This window comes from Aspergillus vadensis, assembly GCF_003184925.1.
Source record: "Aspergillus vadensis CBS 113365 unplaced genomic scaffold BO88scaffold_9, whole genome shotgun sequence".
Classification (NCBI taxonomy): domain Eukaryota; kingdom Fungi; phylum Ascomycota; class Eurotiomycetes; order Eurotiales; family Aspergillaceae; genus Aspergillus; species Aspergillus vadensis.
Window position 1 is genome coordinate 399,765 of NW_020292047.1, and position 13,581 is coordinate 413,345.

Below are 13,581 nucleotides of genomic sequence, written 5' to 3' on the forward strand. Positions count from 1 at the left end.
AGAAATCAAGGACAAACCCCACTCGAGTAGGAATCTGCCGCAACTGGAAGCTTGCTATGGAGCAATGCGATTGGCATGGTCTCCATGCTTATTTCCCCCGAACCAGGCAATCGCCCTGTAGACGGGAAAAGTTCGGCCAGGCACATACCTAGATCAAGCTCCCCACAAGTGATCCATAGCATGATCCATTCTGTATACCCAAGTATAACTCCAATCCTGCCCGATCAGAATCAAAACGGTCAATGTCTCACTCCACAATGGTCCTTGGCTAATCTAAGCTACCATTGTCTGATGGTGACAGCATAGATATCAGTGCTCAAGTGGGCCTTGATTGGTGATAGGGCATGAGGTCGGAGACATCGTCACATCTAGTCAAACTTGACTGTGAGGTGAGGTGGATATCATTTTTGGTAAGGCGTTGATGAGGCTGTTGAGGCTGTTCAAGACCTCGAGTCCAAGTTGTCCAATGTTTGGGTCTGTGTTGGTCAACACGCATAGCCAGTGGAGCAGACGGTGACTGGGATCTAGATAGGAGCTACCGGTCAGCAATGGTAACGGAGCTCTAGTAAGCGCATTCTCTGAAAGGGTCACCGATACTGACTTCAACCAGCTTTGCAGTAGTTTCAGCTCATGATTCATGACGTGGTTTGGCGTCCGGCGGTGAGATGGGCCTGGGCCTTTGGATGCGGTCTGGACGTTTGCTGGTTGCAGTCCAATGATGGATACGGGGATAAGAGCAGTAAAAAAAAGCAGAGAGGAGAGGGCACTATGTGTTGTTTGTGTGGATTTGATGTATGAACATTTGTGTGGCTTTCTCCGTTGTAGATAGTAGATATGCTGTTGTTAGTGTCAGGGAAGCTACGGCCCGGACAGACCAGCCGCGAGGTACTTTTGTTCTACCCACTCATCTATACTAAGAACTGAGCAGGAAGGAAGAGCCTGACGACTATTTAATGGCATAAATTGACCTGTATATATCTTAATATATAACTATACTGCAATTGAGACAATTGTTCTTCTTAGAAATGGTTTCCGGTCTTCTAAGAGTCCTTAAGAATGCTTCTGTCAAATGCTATCCTACAAGTCACTCTCGGGGTCAGCACTCAACCACATAGACCTCAATACAACATTTCTCTGGACTCTATCTTCATAATGATCGGGAATCAGTGACTACTGTCCATCTACTAATACTATTAACAAAATATCTCTCACAATATCGAGGACTATCTCATGAGATACCCATCGTAGACACCTGAGAAAGCACACTATCCATGAGTGAGAGCTACTCAAGCCATAATTCATAGCAATATAACTCGATCTAAGAATGTCAAAACGACAAAATTCAAAAGATTCTTTCCGATGGATGCTTTGCTGATGGAGATCAACTCCAAATGGACTATAGCGTATCTCGCGCTAAACCTAATCGGGCGCCGATAGACTTTTCCCGATGCGATAGAGGCTCCGTCCAAAAAATTTCCCCGAACCACTTTGACGACGCCGACAACGTCCAAAGCGCAGGCTGCTGGCTGATCTCTCCTCTTTATACAATTCGGCAGTCTTAATTCCACTTCCCATCAACACATCCCAACTTGGGCAATCGCAGCCATGGCTGCCCCCGTCCTCCCTCTGCAGCAGGTCAAGCTGCCGGCGCTGCCCTCGACTCGTTTGACGCCGGAGCAACAATACTGGAAGACCTTCAAGAACCCTCTCCTCATCCCCTCGCCTGCCAATGGCCCCGTCAACCTCATCACGCAACCTTCCGCTCCCTCCTCTGCCTCCGCCTTCCCCTCCCTCACCCAACCCCCCGATGTGTTCACCGTGACCACCGGCGCCCGCGTCCAGATCTACTCCATCCGCACTCGCAAACTCCTCCGCACAATCACCCGCTTCGATGATACGGTACGAGGCACAGATGTCCGTCCCGATGGGCGAGTCATCGCCGTCGGTGATGACTCTGGTACGGTGCAGGTGTTCGACGTGAGCTCCCGTGCCATCTTGAAGACATGGAAGGACCACAAGCAGCCCGTCTGGGTCACGAAATTTTCCCCCAGCGACCCTACATGCGTCATGACCGCCAGTGACGACCGGACGGTACGCCTGTGGGATTTGCCCAGCGAGAACAGCCAGAAGGTCTTCACCGGCCATACCGATTACGTGCGCAGCGGTGCATTCATGCCGGGATCTCTAGCCTCCTCCGGCCTGGTGGTCTCCGGTAGTTACGACCGGACCGTGCGACTGTGGGATCCCCGTGTCGAAAACCGGTCCGCAATGACATTCAAGATGGGCGCAGCGATCGAGACGGTGCTCCCCATGCCCACGGGCACGACGGTGCTTGCGGCGGCCGACAACAAGATCGCGGTGCTGGATATCGTGGCCGGCAAGCCCCTGCACATGATTCAGAGCCACCAAAAGACCGTCACGTCGCTGGCGCTGGCGTCGAACGGCGAGCGCCTGCTCTCCGGTGCGCTGGACGGCCACATGAAGGTATTCGAAACGACCGGCTGGAACATGGTCTCGGGCTCCAAGTACCCGTCGCCCATTCTCTCACTGCGCGCGATCACATCGGGCATCGCCCAGGAGGACAAGCACATTGCCGTCGGTATGCAGTCCGGTCTTCTGTCGATCAAGACCCGGCTGTCCGGACAGCAGAAGATCCGCGAGCGCGAGCGTCGCAAGGAGATGCAGGCGCTGCTGGAGGGCAAGCTGGAGGAGCACGACCGGAAGGCAGCCAAGCAGAAGAAGCAGCGCGGATCCGGGTGGGAGAAGCGCCTGCGCGGACAGGACTTTGTCGGCGAGGGCGTGGACATTGTGATCGAGGGGCGGGACCTCAAGAAGCGGAAGAAGGAGCAACCGTGGGAACTCGACCTGCGCAAGGCGAAGTACTCTGCAGCCCTGGACCAGGTGCTGCGGTCGAACGACAAGACGGCACAATTGACGCTATTGACGGCGCTGCGGCATCGGTCCGCGCTGCGGGCGTCCCTGCAGAACCGCGACGAGGTGACGCTGCAGCCGGTGCTGCAATGGGTGCACAAGAACATCACGGAGCCGCGACTGGTGCAGCTGAGCGTGGAGGTGGCGATGAACGTGCTGGACATCTACTCGGGCAACCTGGGGCAGTCGGCGCAGATCGACAAGATGGTGGAGCGCTTGCACCGACGAGTGCGCGACGAGGTGGAGATGGCGCATCAAGCGTACCAGACGAAGGGAATGTTGGAGATGCTTGCTGCGTGAGCAGGGCCAAAACAAAAACAAAAGCATGACCGTTATAGTACTATAGTTACTACTATTGGATACCTGGATGGAGTTTGGTGGCTACATAGATGATACATGCATACTTCTTAACCCTCTTCTACACACCCATACTAACTACTTAGAATGATCAGCATACAACCTCGAAAACCCCTCCCCAGTAGGCTGCAACCAATTCCTCCCATCATACTTCCACCCCTCGGCCCCCTCAATAACATGAAACGTATAAGCAAACCGACTCTTATCCCCCGTATTCCTCTCACTCTTATGCAACACATTACCATGAATCAACACCAACGACCCCGCCTTGACATCCACCACCTCGACCTCCTCTTCCCCATCCCCATTACCACCCTCCTGCACCTCCAAACCCTTAGGAAACCTCCCCCCCTCATTCTCCACAAACCCCGTCCCATCCACCTCACCATCATCATTATAAACCCTAACAAACCTCCTCCCCACCCCGCCATCCCCCCGTCTATGACTCCCCCTCACCATCCCCAAACTCGCATTCCCCTTCCCGGCATCCTGCAACGCAATCCACCAACCCACGGCACTCGGCGGATCCGTGTACAGAAACTCGCTATCGCGGTGCGGGGGCACCGCCCCTCCAATCCCGGGCTGCTTGCAAATCACCATGCTTTGCAACACCCTTGGGTCCTTGAACCCCAGGGATCGGGCGATATCTGCGTTCCGTTGCGACAAAGTAATGGATTTAAAGGGCTCGGAGAGAGTGTGCAGACTATGTCCGATTTTGTTCACGGCCTGGTGTTTGGGCTTGAGCAGGGTGGAGGTGGCTGGGTTGATGGCGGAGGGTTCGAAGAAGAAGCGGATTTTGTCCCCGCTTTCGAGGAAGTAGGTGTCGCCGACGTGTTTGTCTGTGGGTGAGGAGTCGCCGGTGGTGAATTGGGTGAGGGGGTGGGTGTCGAGTGGGAAGGTTGTCAGGAGGTGGTTGGTTTCGGTGAGGCAGGCGGAGATTTCGGCGGGGGTGAGGTAGTCCGGGATTATGAGGTAGCCGGTGGTGTTGAAGGTGGAGAGTTGGTCGGGGGTGAGGCCGGGCATGGTTGTGGTTGTGGTGGTGAGTTTGGTGGTTAAATGGTGAGGTGAGTGTGTGTGAGTGAAGTGGGATATGAAATGTGAGGATGTTGGTTAGTTGGTGTTGGTGTGGGGGAAGGAAAATAGTAGGTGGGGTCGGTGTTAAGTGGTGCATGGGCTTTTTATATGCAGGGACTTGAGTTACTTATCGGCTTATCGGTGGGCGGGGGTTATCTCTGGATGTAGTTACTAGTTACTAACTATCTGGGTTGGGTCAGCTGATGACTGTTGTTATGATTTAATGTAAGAAAACGGTACATTATAAAGGGTGTGTATACAGAGTAGTAATGAAGAGTAAAAGGCCCTACATCGCCTTTCCCATAGAGTAAAGGTTGATCGCATTCACTACACAACACTGATCACAACTCTGATAAAAGGCAAAGGGAACAGCAAACAGTTACACAAACACTGTGCACTACACTCATAATATAAAGCAGCTATATCTCATACAACACAGGTTCTAGACCATCAATCCGGAACTTTTATACCAGTAGGCCAGCGAGAGCAATGCGGGCATATATCATGATTAACTAGAAGTAGTCGGTATCTATACACGGTTACCTTGATCGTTCAGTGCTCGGCTAGAGCATCTGAAACTAAAATGTAGATGAAAGAGAGGGTAAGTGCGCATGAGAAGGGAAGTATCTGGATTTAAATTCGTTTTTTGAGGGAATGGAAGACAAATAGACAGTATCATCATATTCTCTTAATTATATCACGTTAACTATACCAGCTAACTACACCCTTTTCAAGTACCAATAACAATAACATCAGGCTGAAAAGCATACTGCAATCATCCACCAACGCCACTCATTACCAATCAAATCATATTCCTCATTATATTGTTGCATCCATCCTTTACTTCCATGAGCTCAAGCTCAATCAGTTGATCTGATCCGGGATCAACTCATAGCCACCCTCCGACGGCAGCGTAGTACCCGCCAGGATCAACACCCCGGCGACGAACAGACTCACACACCAACTCACGGTGCAGAAGATCCACGACTCATCCAAGACCCATCCACTGGCGAACCGGTCTTCATTATCGACGAGATATGCCTAACCCTTCTTAGCATGCCACTAATCAAATCAAATCATCACCAGGGAACTCACCACAAGCGACATGCTAGCTGCCTGCACCGCCGCCGACAGAATAATCAACAAACTGACTATCTTCCACCCTGACTCGCGCAGACGCTTCCCCCCAGACAAGACAATCAAATACGCGACCACGGTCATTCCCTCCAACACGATGGCGAACGACATCAGAAACCCGACGGAGCGCCACATGGAGCAGAAGTAGCGGTTGTCGCCGTGGCATTCGTCATTCTGGGGAAAAGTCTCGCATAAGCCGGTTACATGGGAGCAGCGACGGTGGAGGCCGTAGGTGTAACGCCATTGGGGCTGGATAGTTGTTATTCTTGTTAGTGGCTGATCGGGAGCAGTTGGAGGAAACGGCAAAACCAACATCTTTATCCGTATAGGTGACCCATTTTGGAACGACGATGGAGGCTACGGTGAGACCGAAAGCTGCGTGGAGAGACTTGTTAGTTGTGTCGTGTGTGCGCGTGCACGAATTGCATCGATGGCAGGAGAGCTCGAGCTACTAATTGCTAACTATGCAGCTAGCGAATCGGACGAGCGCCACATGACTTACAGGCCAGAAATACAATCAACGAGGCCGTATAGACAATGGTTTTGGTGAGGAACCCGGTATAATTACGGTCTTCCCCTCGAGGCACCAGATGGAAATCCATCACGGCGGGGGAAGCGAGCGGCCAGTAGCGATGACGACAACAAGCAGCAGAGCCCGTGCAGGCGAGTGAGTAGATGGGGGGCGGTGAAAGGGGAAACCAAGGGGGGAAGAAGGGAGATAAAAGAATGAATAAAGGTGATGGTTATATAGGGGGGGGTAGCACTGAGAATCCCGACCGGGATAAAGAGAAGAAAGAAGAAGAAGAAGAAAAGAACCAGGGGAATCAAGAGGAGAAGAGGAGAAAAAGAGGTGGTCTAAAAAGCCGGATTGAAGGCAGAAACAAGCAGGGCTGGTCAGGTGGTGACAGTGACAGTTGCGCTCGGGAGCTTATCCCCGAAAGCATCAAATCAGTCCATTCAGCATTATCATCATCATCAAGTGAAAGGGAAAAAACATCTCTGATCTCGACTCAGAGGACCTCCCACTTCATAAGAAATACCTCAGCATCGTGAAAAGGACCGAGAAGGAGGGGGGAAGGGAGAAATAGTAGTGTATGACAAGACTGACCTGGTCATGTCCTCATGGTTCGCATGTTTCGAGGAAAGGGACCTCCATCTGGCATGATACTTCAGTCCATCACCATTCTCCACCGGTAATTCCCTCAGCCATCAGCGGACAACAGACGAATAAAACATTCCTACCACCGAGTGACCGTCGATCCTTCCGGTCAAAGCGCCCTCCTCTCATGGCGGGGATGGACTGCTTTGTTGAAGTTCGAAGTGTGTCTACCAACCGATTCCCGAACGTTGCACTGCAGCTGCTGCCCGGCTTCTTTGCTCTTTACTATGTTAGATAGGTATTAATCATGCCAACTTCGGAAGCAAGGGGCTCGGCCATCCACCGGGTCACCAGAGAGCTTGTTTACGGGAATTGAGTCTTCATCAGTGTTGCTGCGGGTCACATTGACCTATGGTTATATCTCATTAGTTAGTTAACTACTAACTAGACTAGTTAGTGGTAACATCAACTGATCTCTCTCCTGAGGAATTCCTGCAACTCCCCGACCGGTTGACTTGCTCCCTTCACAACCTGGTCGGTCCACGTGCTGCTCCCATCTGCCAGGATTCTCGAAATAGCCCTACTATAGGATAATTCCTATCGATCTAGACATGGTATTCGGAAATACCTTACAGTAAAATTACCCACATCTACAACGGTACAATTCATATGGAAGCAATTAAAATAAAAGGGGATAATAATAATCTACATTCAACTTCAGCCGGCGGCAGGGTTAAGGCTATATGATAATACACAAAGCGGCAAATGCAAACGCATCAGCAAGAACTTCTCAACATCAGCACTGGCCGGTAGAAGGTCAAATTCACATCACGCCAAGTCGAAATCTTAGCAAAGTTTAGCAAGAGTAGTAGTAAGAGTAGTAGTCGTCATTAGCAAGCGGAGAGGTAACGCCGGTTCCCGCCATGCCATCCTGTGCGCCGCGCCCTCCCTCAACCCGCTCGACTCCGCTGGATCATCGCTCGGAAGTCTTCATTGCTCTTTTTCGTGCTCTGCCCCTCGCTCGGGGCTGCGCTGTCGGTCGTCATCGTCGTCTTCGTGGTCGTCGTGGTCGTCGTCTGCCCGTTCGCCGTGCTCGTCGCCGTCGCCCGTTTCACTCCCAGCCCGCCGCGCTTGCCGCCGCGCGCGCCTGGCTGCGGCGGGCGCTTGATCGGCTTCGCGACGGGGAAGAGCCCACTGGGCTTGTCTTTGGCCTTGCTGCTGCCGCTACTACCTTGGCTGGGTCCGTTGCTGCTCTTCTTCTCCGCCGATTGCTTCATCATCTCCGGTACCGTGCCAATGTGCAGTTTGCGTCCGGGGGTAATTTCCTGCCCTTCCAACTCCAGGGACGCTTTGCCAGCTTCATGGACGTCCGCAAACTCAACAATCGCTCCCTGGTGATCAGGTCGCAGTACAATCTTGATCAGCTTGCCATATGGCTCGACGAGTGCTCGGATCCGCGCATCATTCACCGTGTCCGGGACATTCATCAGGCCCAGAGTGCGTGCTTGCCGTTCACTGTTTGGCACCTCCTCGCTCGCCTCACGCCTGGCCCCGTTGACCTCGACCGATGGGGACCGCGTCCCAACGCGAGACAAAATGGTTGTCGCGCTTCGTTTGGCCCCTTGCGGGGTGGACAGCTTCACATGAAGCGGGCGCGAGCGGAACTGCTGCTCGTGCATCACTAACGACGCCTCGGCTTCCTCCTGCAAGACGCATTAGTTTAAAAAGTCTCGCGCATTTGCGCATCCTCCGGAACACCTACCTTAGACGAGAAGACCACGTAGCAGAAGCCCTTGCTGCCGCCGTCCACCTTGCGCGGGATGCGCACCAGCTCCACAGTTCCAAACCGTAGGAATAACTCCTCCACGTCCTGCTCACTGGCCTTCCAGTCGAGGTTTGACACATGAATCTCGCGTCCCTCGTACATGGGGCCCTGGCGGTCCTGCCGGCGAGTCGGGTCCGAGATCTTGGCAACCAGGTGCAGGCCATTGCCCACCGTCGCCCCGTCTAACTGCGTTGCGCTATAAGCCTCGCCGGCCGTCTTGAACTGCACGTAGCAGAATCGCCGGTGCGTGTTATACTTGAGGGACGGGAAGCGGATATCGATAATCTCGCCGTGCTACAGAGTCGGTTAGCCAACGTTTGGATCAGTGAAACACCGGGGGGAAGTCACCTCACGGAACAGGTCGCGAATGTATTGTTCATCAGCTGTCGCTGGGAAGTTGGTCACAAACACCGTAGAACCCGATCCAAACTGAACCTCAATCGTATGCTCATCTATGATCTTCTGATCACGCGTCTGTGCCACAACGGCCTCATCTTTGGAGTTGAACTCGATGATGGCTGTCTCGGACTTGCCGTCATCACTGGACAGCAATTTAGCACTATTGATCGTACCACACTATAACTCAGTTAGCTACTACAATCTTGACGCATTAAATAAGGGGCAACTCACATGGCGGAAGAACTGCCGGACTTTGTGTTCGGTAATGCCATGGGGCAGATTCTTAACGACGATCGTGGCATTCTCACGATCACGACGAAGAGCGACCGGCTCGGCGGCCACGGGAACCGATACTTCGGCCTCCTCTGCACGAGCTCTTTTGGCAGGGAGTCCGTTCATGCCCGTCTCCTCCTCCCGTTTGCGCTTTTCCGCCTGCGGGGTGGCTTGTTCCACCACGGCAGCTTGTTCAGCCTGCCGCGCGGCCAGCTCCCTTGCGTCGCGCTCGCGGCGGGCAGTCACGGCTCTCATCGCTTTGCGCGTCTCCAAAATCGCCAGCTGCAGCTCATCCGAGTCCTCGTAGTCCTCGCAGTGCGCAATGTAGGTCTGCATGATCTTCTCGGGCCAATCGAGGTCGGTTCGTTTGATCGCCTGCTTCAGCACCGCAGTGGCGTAGCTGGGGTTTGGAGTGCGCCGGGCGGCATCAATCGTAGTTTCGTTTTGAACAAACTTACTCCAGGAGATCAGCTCCCACTCGTAGTAAGTCAACCAGAACTCGTAGCTATTGCCACGACGTCCCACGAGACCCTTGAAAGTCTCCCGCGCGCTGTCCCAACTGCCACTCTCGCTGAGATAACGAATGTAGATGCGCTCCAACCGGAACAATGGGTCGCCCTGGTAGTTGCGGCCATACTTCTTCTCGCCCAGTTCCTGGACGCTTTCGATAGCAGACCGGATACCAACTTCCGCCACGTCAATGTCTTCGTCGGTGGAATCGGACAGGAAAGCCCGTCGACGAAGGTAGCTACACCACGCTGTATGCACTTTGAGTACTTCCTCCATACCGCCCGCGTCCAGCAGACCCGTACTGGTGGCCTTGTGCTTGATATCCGCGATCTTGGAAAACGACTGGCCTTCCCGCTCGGAACTGAGCAGGTACTGTGACCAGAGGCTGCCGGAGCAGGGGCAGTGCCGGGTTGCACGGTCGAGTGTGGAAATCGTCGTGGTATTTGTATTACCGTGCATGGACTCGTCGATGAGGAACATGATGAAATCTTCCCACATATTCGCATCGGTCGGAAAGCGCAGCACGGCGCGCTGGTATACTGCATTAACTAGGTCGAAATTTGTATGCCGCTTGCGACGGTTGCGATTGAGCTCCCATTCGAGATATTCGGTGAACACAACCCATTCCTGTCCCATGTCGCCCGCCTCGGCCGCGTTGCGCAACCGGATCTCGAAATCTTCGCGGGCGGAGTACGTCTCCTTGCTTGCCGTAGAATATTTCCCGGCCATTTCTGCCATGATATTCTCGTAGTTCGCGTTGTAATACGTCGAGATGAACCCGGAAAATAACTGGAAGGTTTGATCCCAGGTGGCATGGGGAGTCGCGAGGCGGAGGTCGAAGAACCCTCTTACATGGTTGATCTTGTCCTGTGATGGGTTGCGGGAGAGATCTTGCACGAGCAAGTCAAGGAATCGATCCCAGACCAGATGGCTGTCGTGAATTCTCCACCGTGTTGATTCGGCACCTCGTTGCCACACGTCGAGGACGGACTGCCAAGAAAAGACTTCGCGACCGACCATGCGGTCTTCCTCGGTCCACTGGCTTTGACTGGCGTCGCCGTTGGCCGAGTTGTAGAGATACAGGAGCCACTCACCGTAGATGCCCCACAGCTTGGTGCTACCGTATTCCTCCTCGATCGAACGCTGACAGAGCTCCATCACTGCGATGCGCTCTTCCACCGATTGTGCCAGCATGCTTTCATCCTGAATCCACTCCGCCCAGAGATCCTCACCCATAGCAAACAATTTGTCCATCTCCTCTCGAGCCGTCCGCATGTCTTTGAGCAGATCGTACTTCCGGGGGTCGCCATGGATATCGGGGTTATTCGGAGGGTAGACGTGGTTGACGAAGCCCGCGTGCAAAAGGCGAACGAAGCGAACATGCGCGTCGTAGGACTGAGGGTTTTCCTGAATCTGAGCGAACAGTTCCGTCGCCTGTCGCTGGGCGTTGGGGACCAAGGAGGTATCCATATAGCTTCGACGAGCGCTTTCGCGCGGACCATCCGACATTGCGATATCAAAGGAGGAGCGCGGGGTAGGAGTGTTGTGAGAGATTGGGTTGACGTGGGGGTACATGGTGGAAGGGGACAGCTGGTGCTCGTACGCCTCGGTGCTGCGCAGGATAGGGGCATTGGATCGCGGCGGTTGATGGTGCTGCATTGATGCCAGGTCGGCCAGGGTGTCCATGCCGGGGGTAGACGGTTGTCTTGGGGGAGGAAGATCAGCCGCTGGGGGAGTACCATTCCCACCTCCCACGCTAGGACCGACCTTGGGACTTATGGCGGGCGGCGAAGGTTCAGGCAGGTGGGATGGGGCATAGACATGCTGCGCAAGCGGCGAGGAAGTCATGCCTTGCTTGGTCGAGCCGGGGCGACTCTTTCGCAAGGGCTTCGGATGAGGAGCAGAGGTCGGGGCAGAGGAAGAGGAATTATTGGGGACGGAGGAAGGACCCGCGGAGGGGGTTGAGCGCCCGGACTGTGAATTGGCATCCTGGGGCGAAAGGAGTGAATTGATGTCCATCATCAAGACTGGTGGCCGGACTGGCGGGGGAGGGAAGAAGGACCAGGGAACGGCAAATGCCAAAGCTGATGGATAGAGGAAAGAGTCAAAGCGCCAGCGAGACTGGTGCTGACGTAAGTAGCAGAGCCGAAGGGAAGTTTAAGGACCTCAGGCAGAGAATCAAAGGGTAAAAGGAAATGTCAAGTAAATAAGGCAAGAAATTAAGGGAAACCTAGATTAAAAGAACCACCGCAAGATGCCTCATCAACGAGTCCATTCCTGCACCGGTTCAACAGCCTGTCTTGTCCAGACCTTATGACCGGGCGAAGGTTAACTGTCCAGGATTTGGCCGTTCCTTGTCCTTGTATTGGTCCTGAGAGGTGGAGAGGTGGCCGGAGTTTGCAGTAAAAATGATGGAGTGGAAAGGGAATTAGTCCCGAAGGAAAACAAAGACAATAAAAAGTCTGGAAGTGAAGAAAGTATGACAGGTGGAAAAGAGATTCAGAGAAGAAGAGAGGAAGAAGAAGGAAAAAGAAAAGAAAATCAGAAAGGGAAAAAAAGGTGTGGATCTAAAGGAAAATAAAAAGGGAAAAACTAAACAATTGACGAGATGTGGTGAATTATCGTTGTTGTTGTTGTTAGTTAGTTTGTTCCTCTTCCGTTTCTCTGAATCTTGTATTTGATTTTCTATTTTGCTGGTTTCTGGCCCTTTTGGTAGTTCTCTGCAGGTAGAAGAGAGCTTGACGAGTTGGGCGCTTGCGAAACGCTGCTAAAGTGAGGCGCGGACGGAGGGAGAACGAGAACGAGACACTTCTGCGTGGAGGGACCGACGGACTCCCAAGGCTTAAGGCTTAAGCTCTCCTGGTCCGAGCGATAGCGAACCTGGACGGGCTGGTGGTCAGCGGAGAAGTTCTCGGCGGGAACGGATGGGGGGAAAGGAGGAGAAAATGGGTCGATGGGGGCAGGAAGGCTGAAGCATACAGGGCAAGAAAGAAAAGGGAAACGTGGGAACAAACACGCACGGGAAGTCCCTGGATGGCAGAGGATGGAAAAAGAGGAAAGAAAAGGGAGGGAGGGAGGAGAACGGAAAAGACCAGAGTGAGGAAAAGATATGTGAGGCCGATGAGAAGAGAGCAGTGGATCGACGCGGTGGAGATGGGAGTTGAGCTCGGCATGAGAAAAGCTGAGCAGAGGCAGACAGCAGAGAGGATAAGTAATGGTTCATATAATTAATATTAACTAACAGTCAGTCAATCCATCAATCAATCAATCACCAAAAGACAACTACACCCTATATCATCTCTCTATCTATCTACCTACTTACCTAGCTACCCTCCACTTCGGACTTGAAGAATTAACAATACTAGCAGACAAAAAAAGAAAATAAGAAAATACTCACCCACCATCTGAAACGATCCAGAGCTGTGACGATCCAGCTAGTTAGCTGCTAACCACCCATGCAAGTGCCTGGAATATCGTCATCGTCATTGTGAAAAAGAAAAGGGTGCACGGGGAGGGGAGGTTCCTGCTTTTTCCCCGCCAACGACCTCGGTGTTTCTCCTTAGTTATATCCTACCCCTACTCTACTTTTATTTGTTTTTCCCCAATTGCTAGTAACTGTGCTGTGTATACTGTGAAGCAAAGAAAGACAAAAATATGACGAGGGTTGTTTACAACCTTCCCGGACAGTCAGTCATAGATGAGTTGCTTGTTACCTATCTACTGCCCCGGCTCAACAACCCCCCTACACCTCTACAAGGCTAGCGATGCAGGCTCACACTCGGACTCGACCCGAGGATTTCATCTCGACTAGTGATGCGCTCGGCCACCAGTCCCCCCGTATGATTGGCTCTGCGGGCTGTGGAGGCTTGACGATGTCACGGAATGACGAAAGAGCAAAAAATGCTTCCACGCGGATTCGAACCGCGGACCTCATGATTACTAGTCATGCGCTCTACCAACTGAGCCATAGAAGCTG

General features: G+C 53.0%; 6 protein-coding genes and 1 non-coding gene across 7 annotated transcripts; 3 read left to right on the forward strand and 4 right to left on the reverse strand.

The window, feature by feature from the left end:
• The first annotated feature begins 1,493 nt into the window (after positions 1-1,493).
• Positions 1,494-3,345, forward strand: BO88DRAFT_404246 (snoRNA-binding rRNA-processing protein UTP15). Its single transcript, XM_025706566.1, has one exon. It carries the CDS (start codon positions 1,606-1,608, stop codon positions 3,229-3,231), a length of 1,626 nt encoding a protein of 541 aa, XP_025563697.1. The 5' UTR covers positions 1,494-1,605; the 3' UTR covers positions 3,232-3,345.
• Positions 3,346-3,366: 21 nt separating this feature from the next.
• BO88DRAFT_443271 (phytanoyl-CoA dioxygenase family protein) lies at positions 3,367-4,424 on the reverse strand (the record flags this gene model as incomplete). Its single annotated transcript, XM_025710006.1, has 1 exon — positions 3,367-4,424. Exon 1 carries the CDS (start codon positions 4,309-4,311, stop codon positions 3,367-3,369), a length of 945 nt encoding a protein of 314 aa, XP_025563698.1. The 5' UTR covers positions 4,312-4,424.
• Positions 4,425-5,153: 729 nt separating this feature from the next.
• Positions 5,154-6,141, reverse strand: BO88DRAFT_404247 (uncharacterized protein). Its single transcript, XM_025706567.1, has 4 exons — positions 6,002-6,141; positions 5,813-5,874; positions 5,458-5,748; positions 5,154-5,403 (listed from the first exon to the last, which is right to left on the reverse strand). The coding sequence occupies exons 1-4, from the start codon at positions 6,099-6,101 to the stop codon at positions 5,227-5,229; spliced, it is 630 nt and encodes a 209-aa protein (XP_025563699.1). The 5' UTR covers positions 6,102-6,141; the 3' UTR covers positions 5,154-5,226.
• Positions 5,937-6,725, forward strand: BO88DRAFT_270236 (uncharacterized protein). Its single transcript, XM_025702348.1, has one exon. It carries the CDS (start codon positions 6,175-6,177, stop codon positions 6,550-6,552), a length of 378 nt encoding a protein of 125 aa, XP_025563700.1. The 5' UTR covers positions 5,937-6,174; the 3' UTR covers positions 6,553-6,725.
• An 823-nt stretch (positions 6,726-7,548) lies between these two features.
• On the reverse strand, positions 7,549-11,627 carry BO88DRAFT_338733 (U6 snRNP complex subunit PRP24; the record flags this gene model as incomplete). The annotated part of the gene is made up of 4 exons (XM_025702992.1): positions 7,549-8,301; positions 8,361-8,717; positions 8,772-8,999; positions 9,054-11,627. The coding sequence occupies 4 exons, from the start codon at positions 11,625-11,627 to the stop codon at positions 7,549-7,551; spliced, it is 3,912 nt and encodes a 1,303-aa protein (XP_025563701.1).
• Positions 11,628-12,401: 774 nt separating this feature from the next.
• Positions 12,402-13,284, forward strand: BO88DRAFT_404251 (uncharacterized protein). Its single transcript, XM_025706568.1, has 2 exons — positions 12,402-12,485; positions 12,626-13,284. Exon 2 carries the CDS (start codon positions 12,639-12,641, stop codon positions 12,834-12,836), a length of 198 nt encoding a protein of 65 aa, XP_025563702.1. The 5' UTR covers positions 12,402-12,485; positions 12,626-12,638; the 3' UTR covers positions 12,837-13,284.
• A 222-nt stretch (positions 13,285-13,506) lies between these two features.
• Positions 13,507-13,579, reverse strand: BO88DRAFT_t126. Its single transcript has one exon. It is a non-coding gene; the product is annotated as a tRNA-Thr (tRNA).
• Positions 13,580-13,581: the final 2 nt, after the last annotated feature.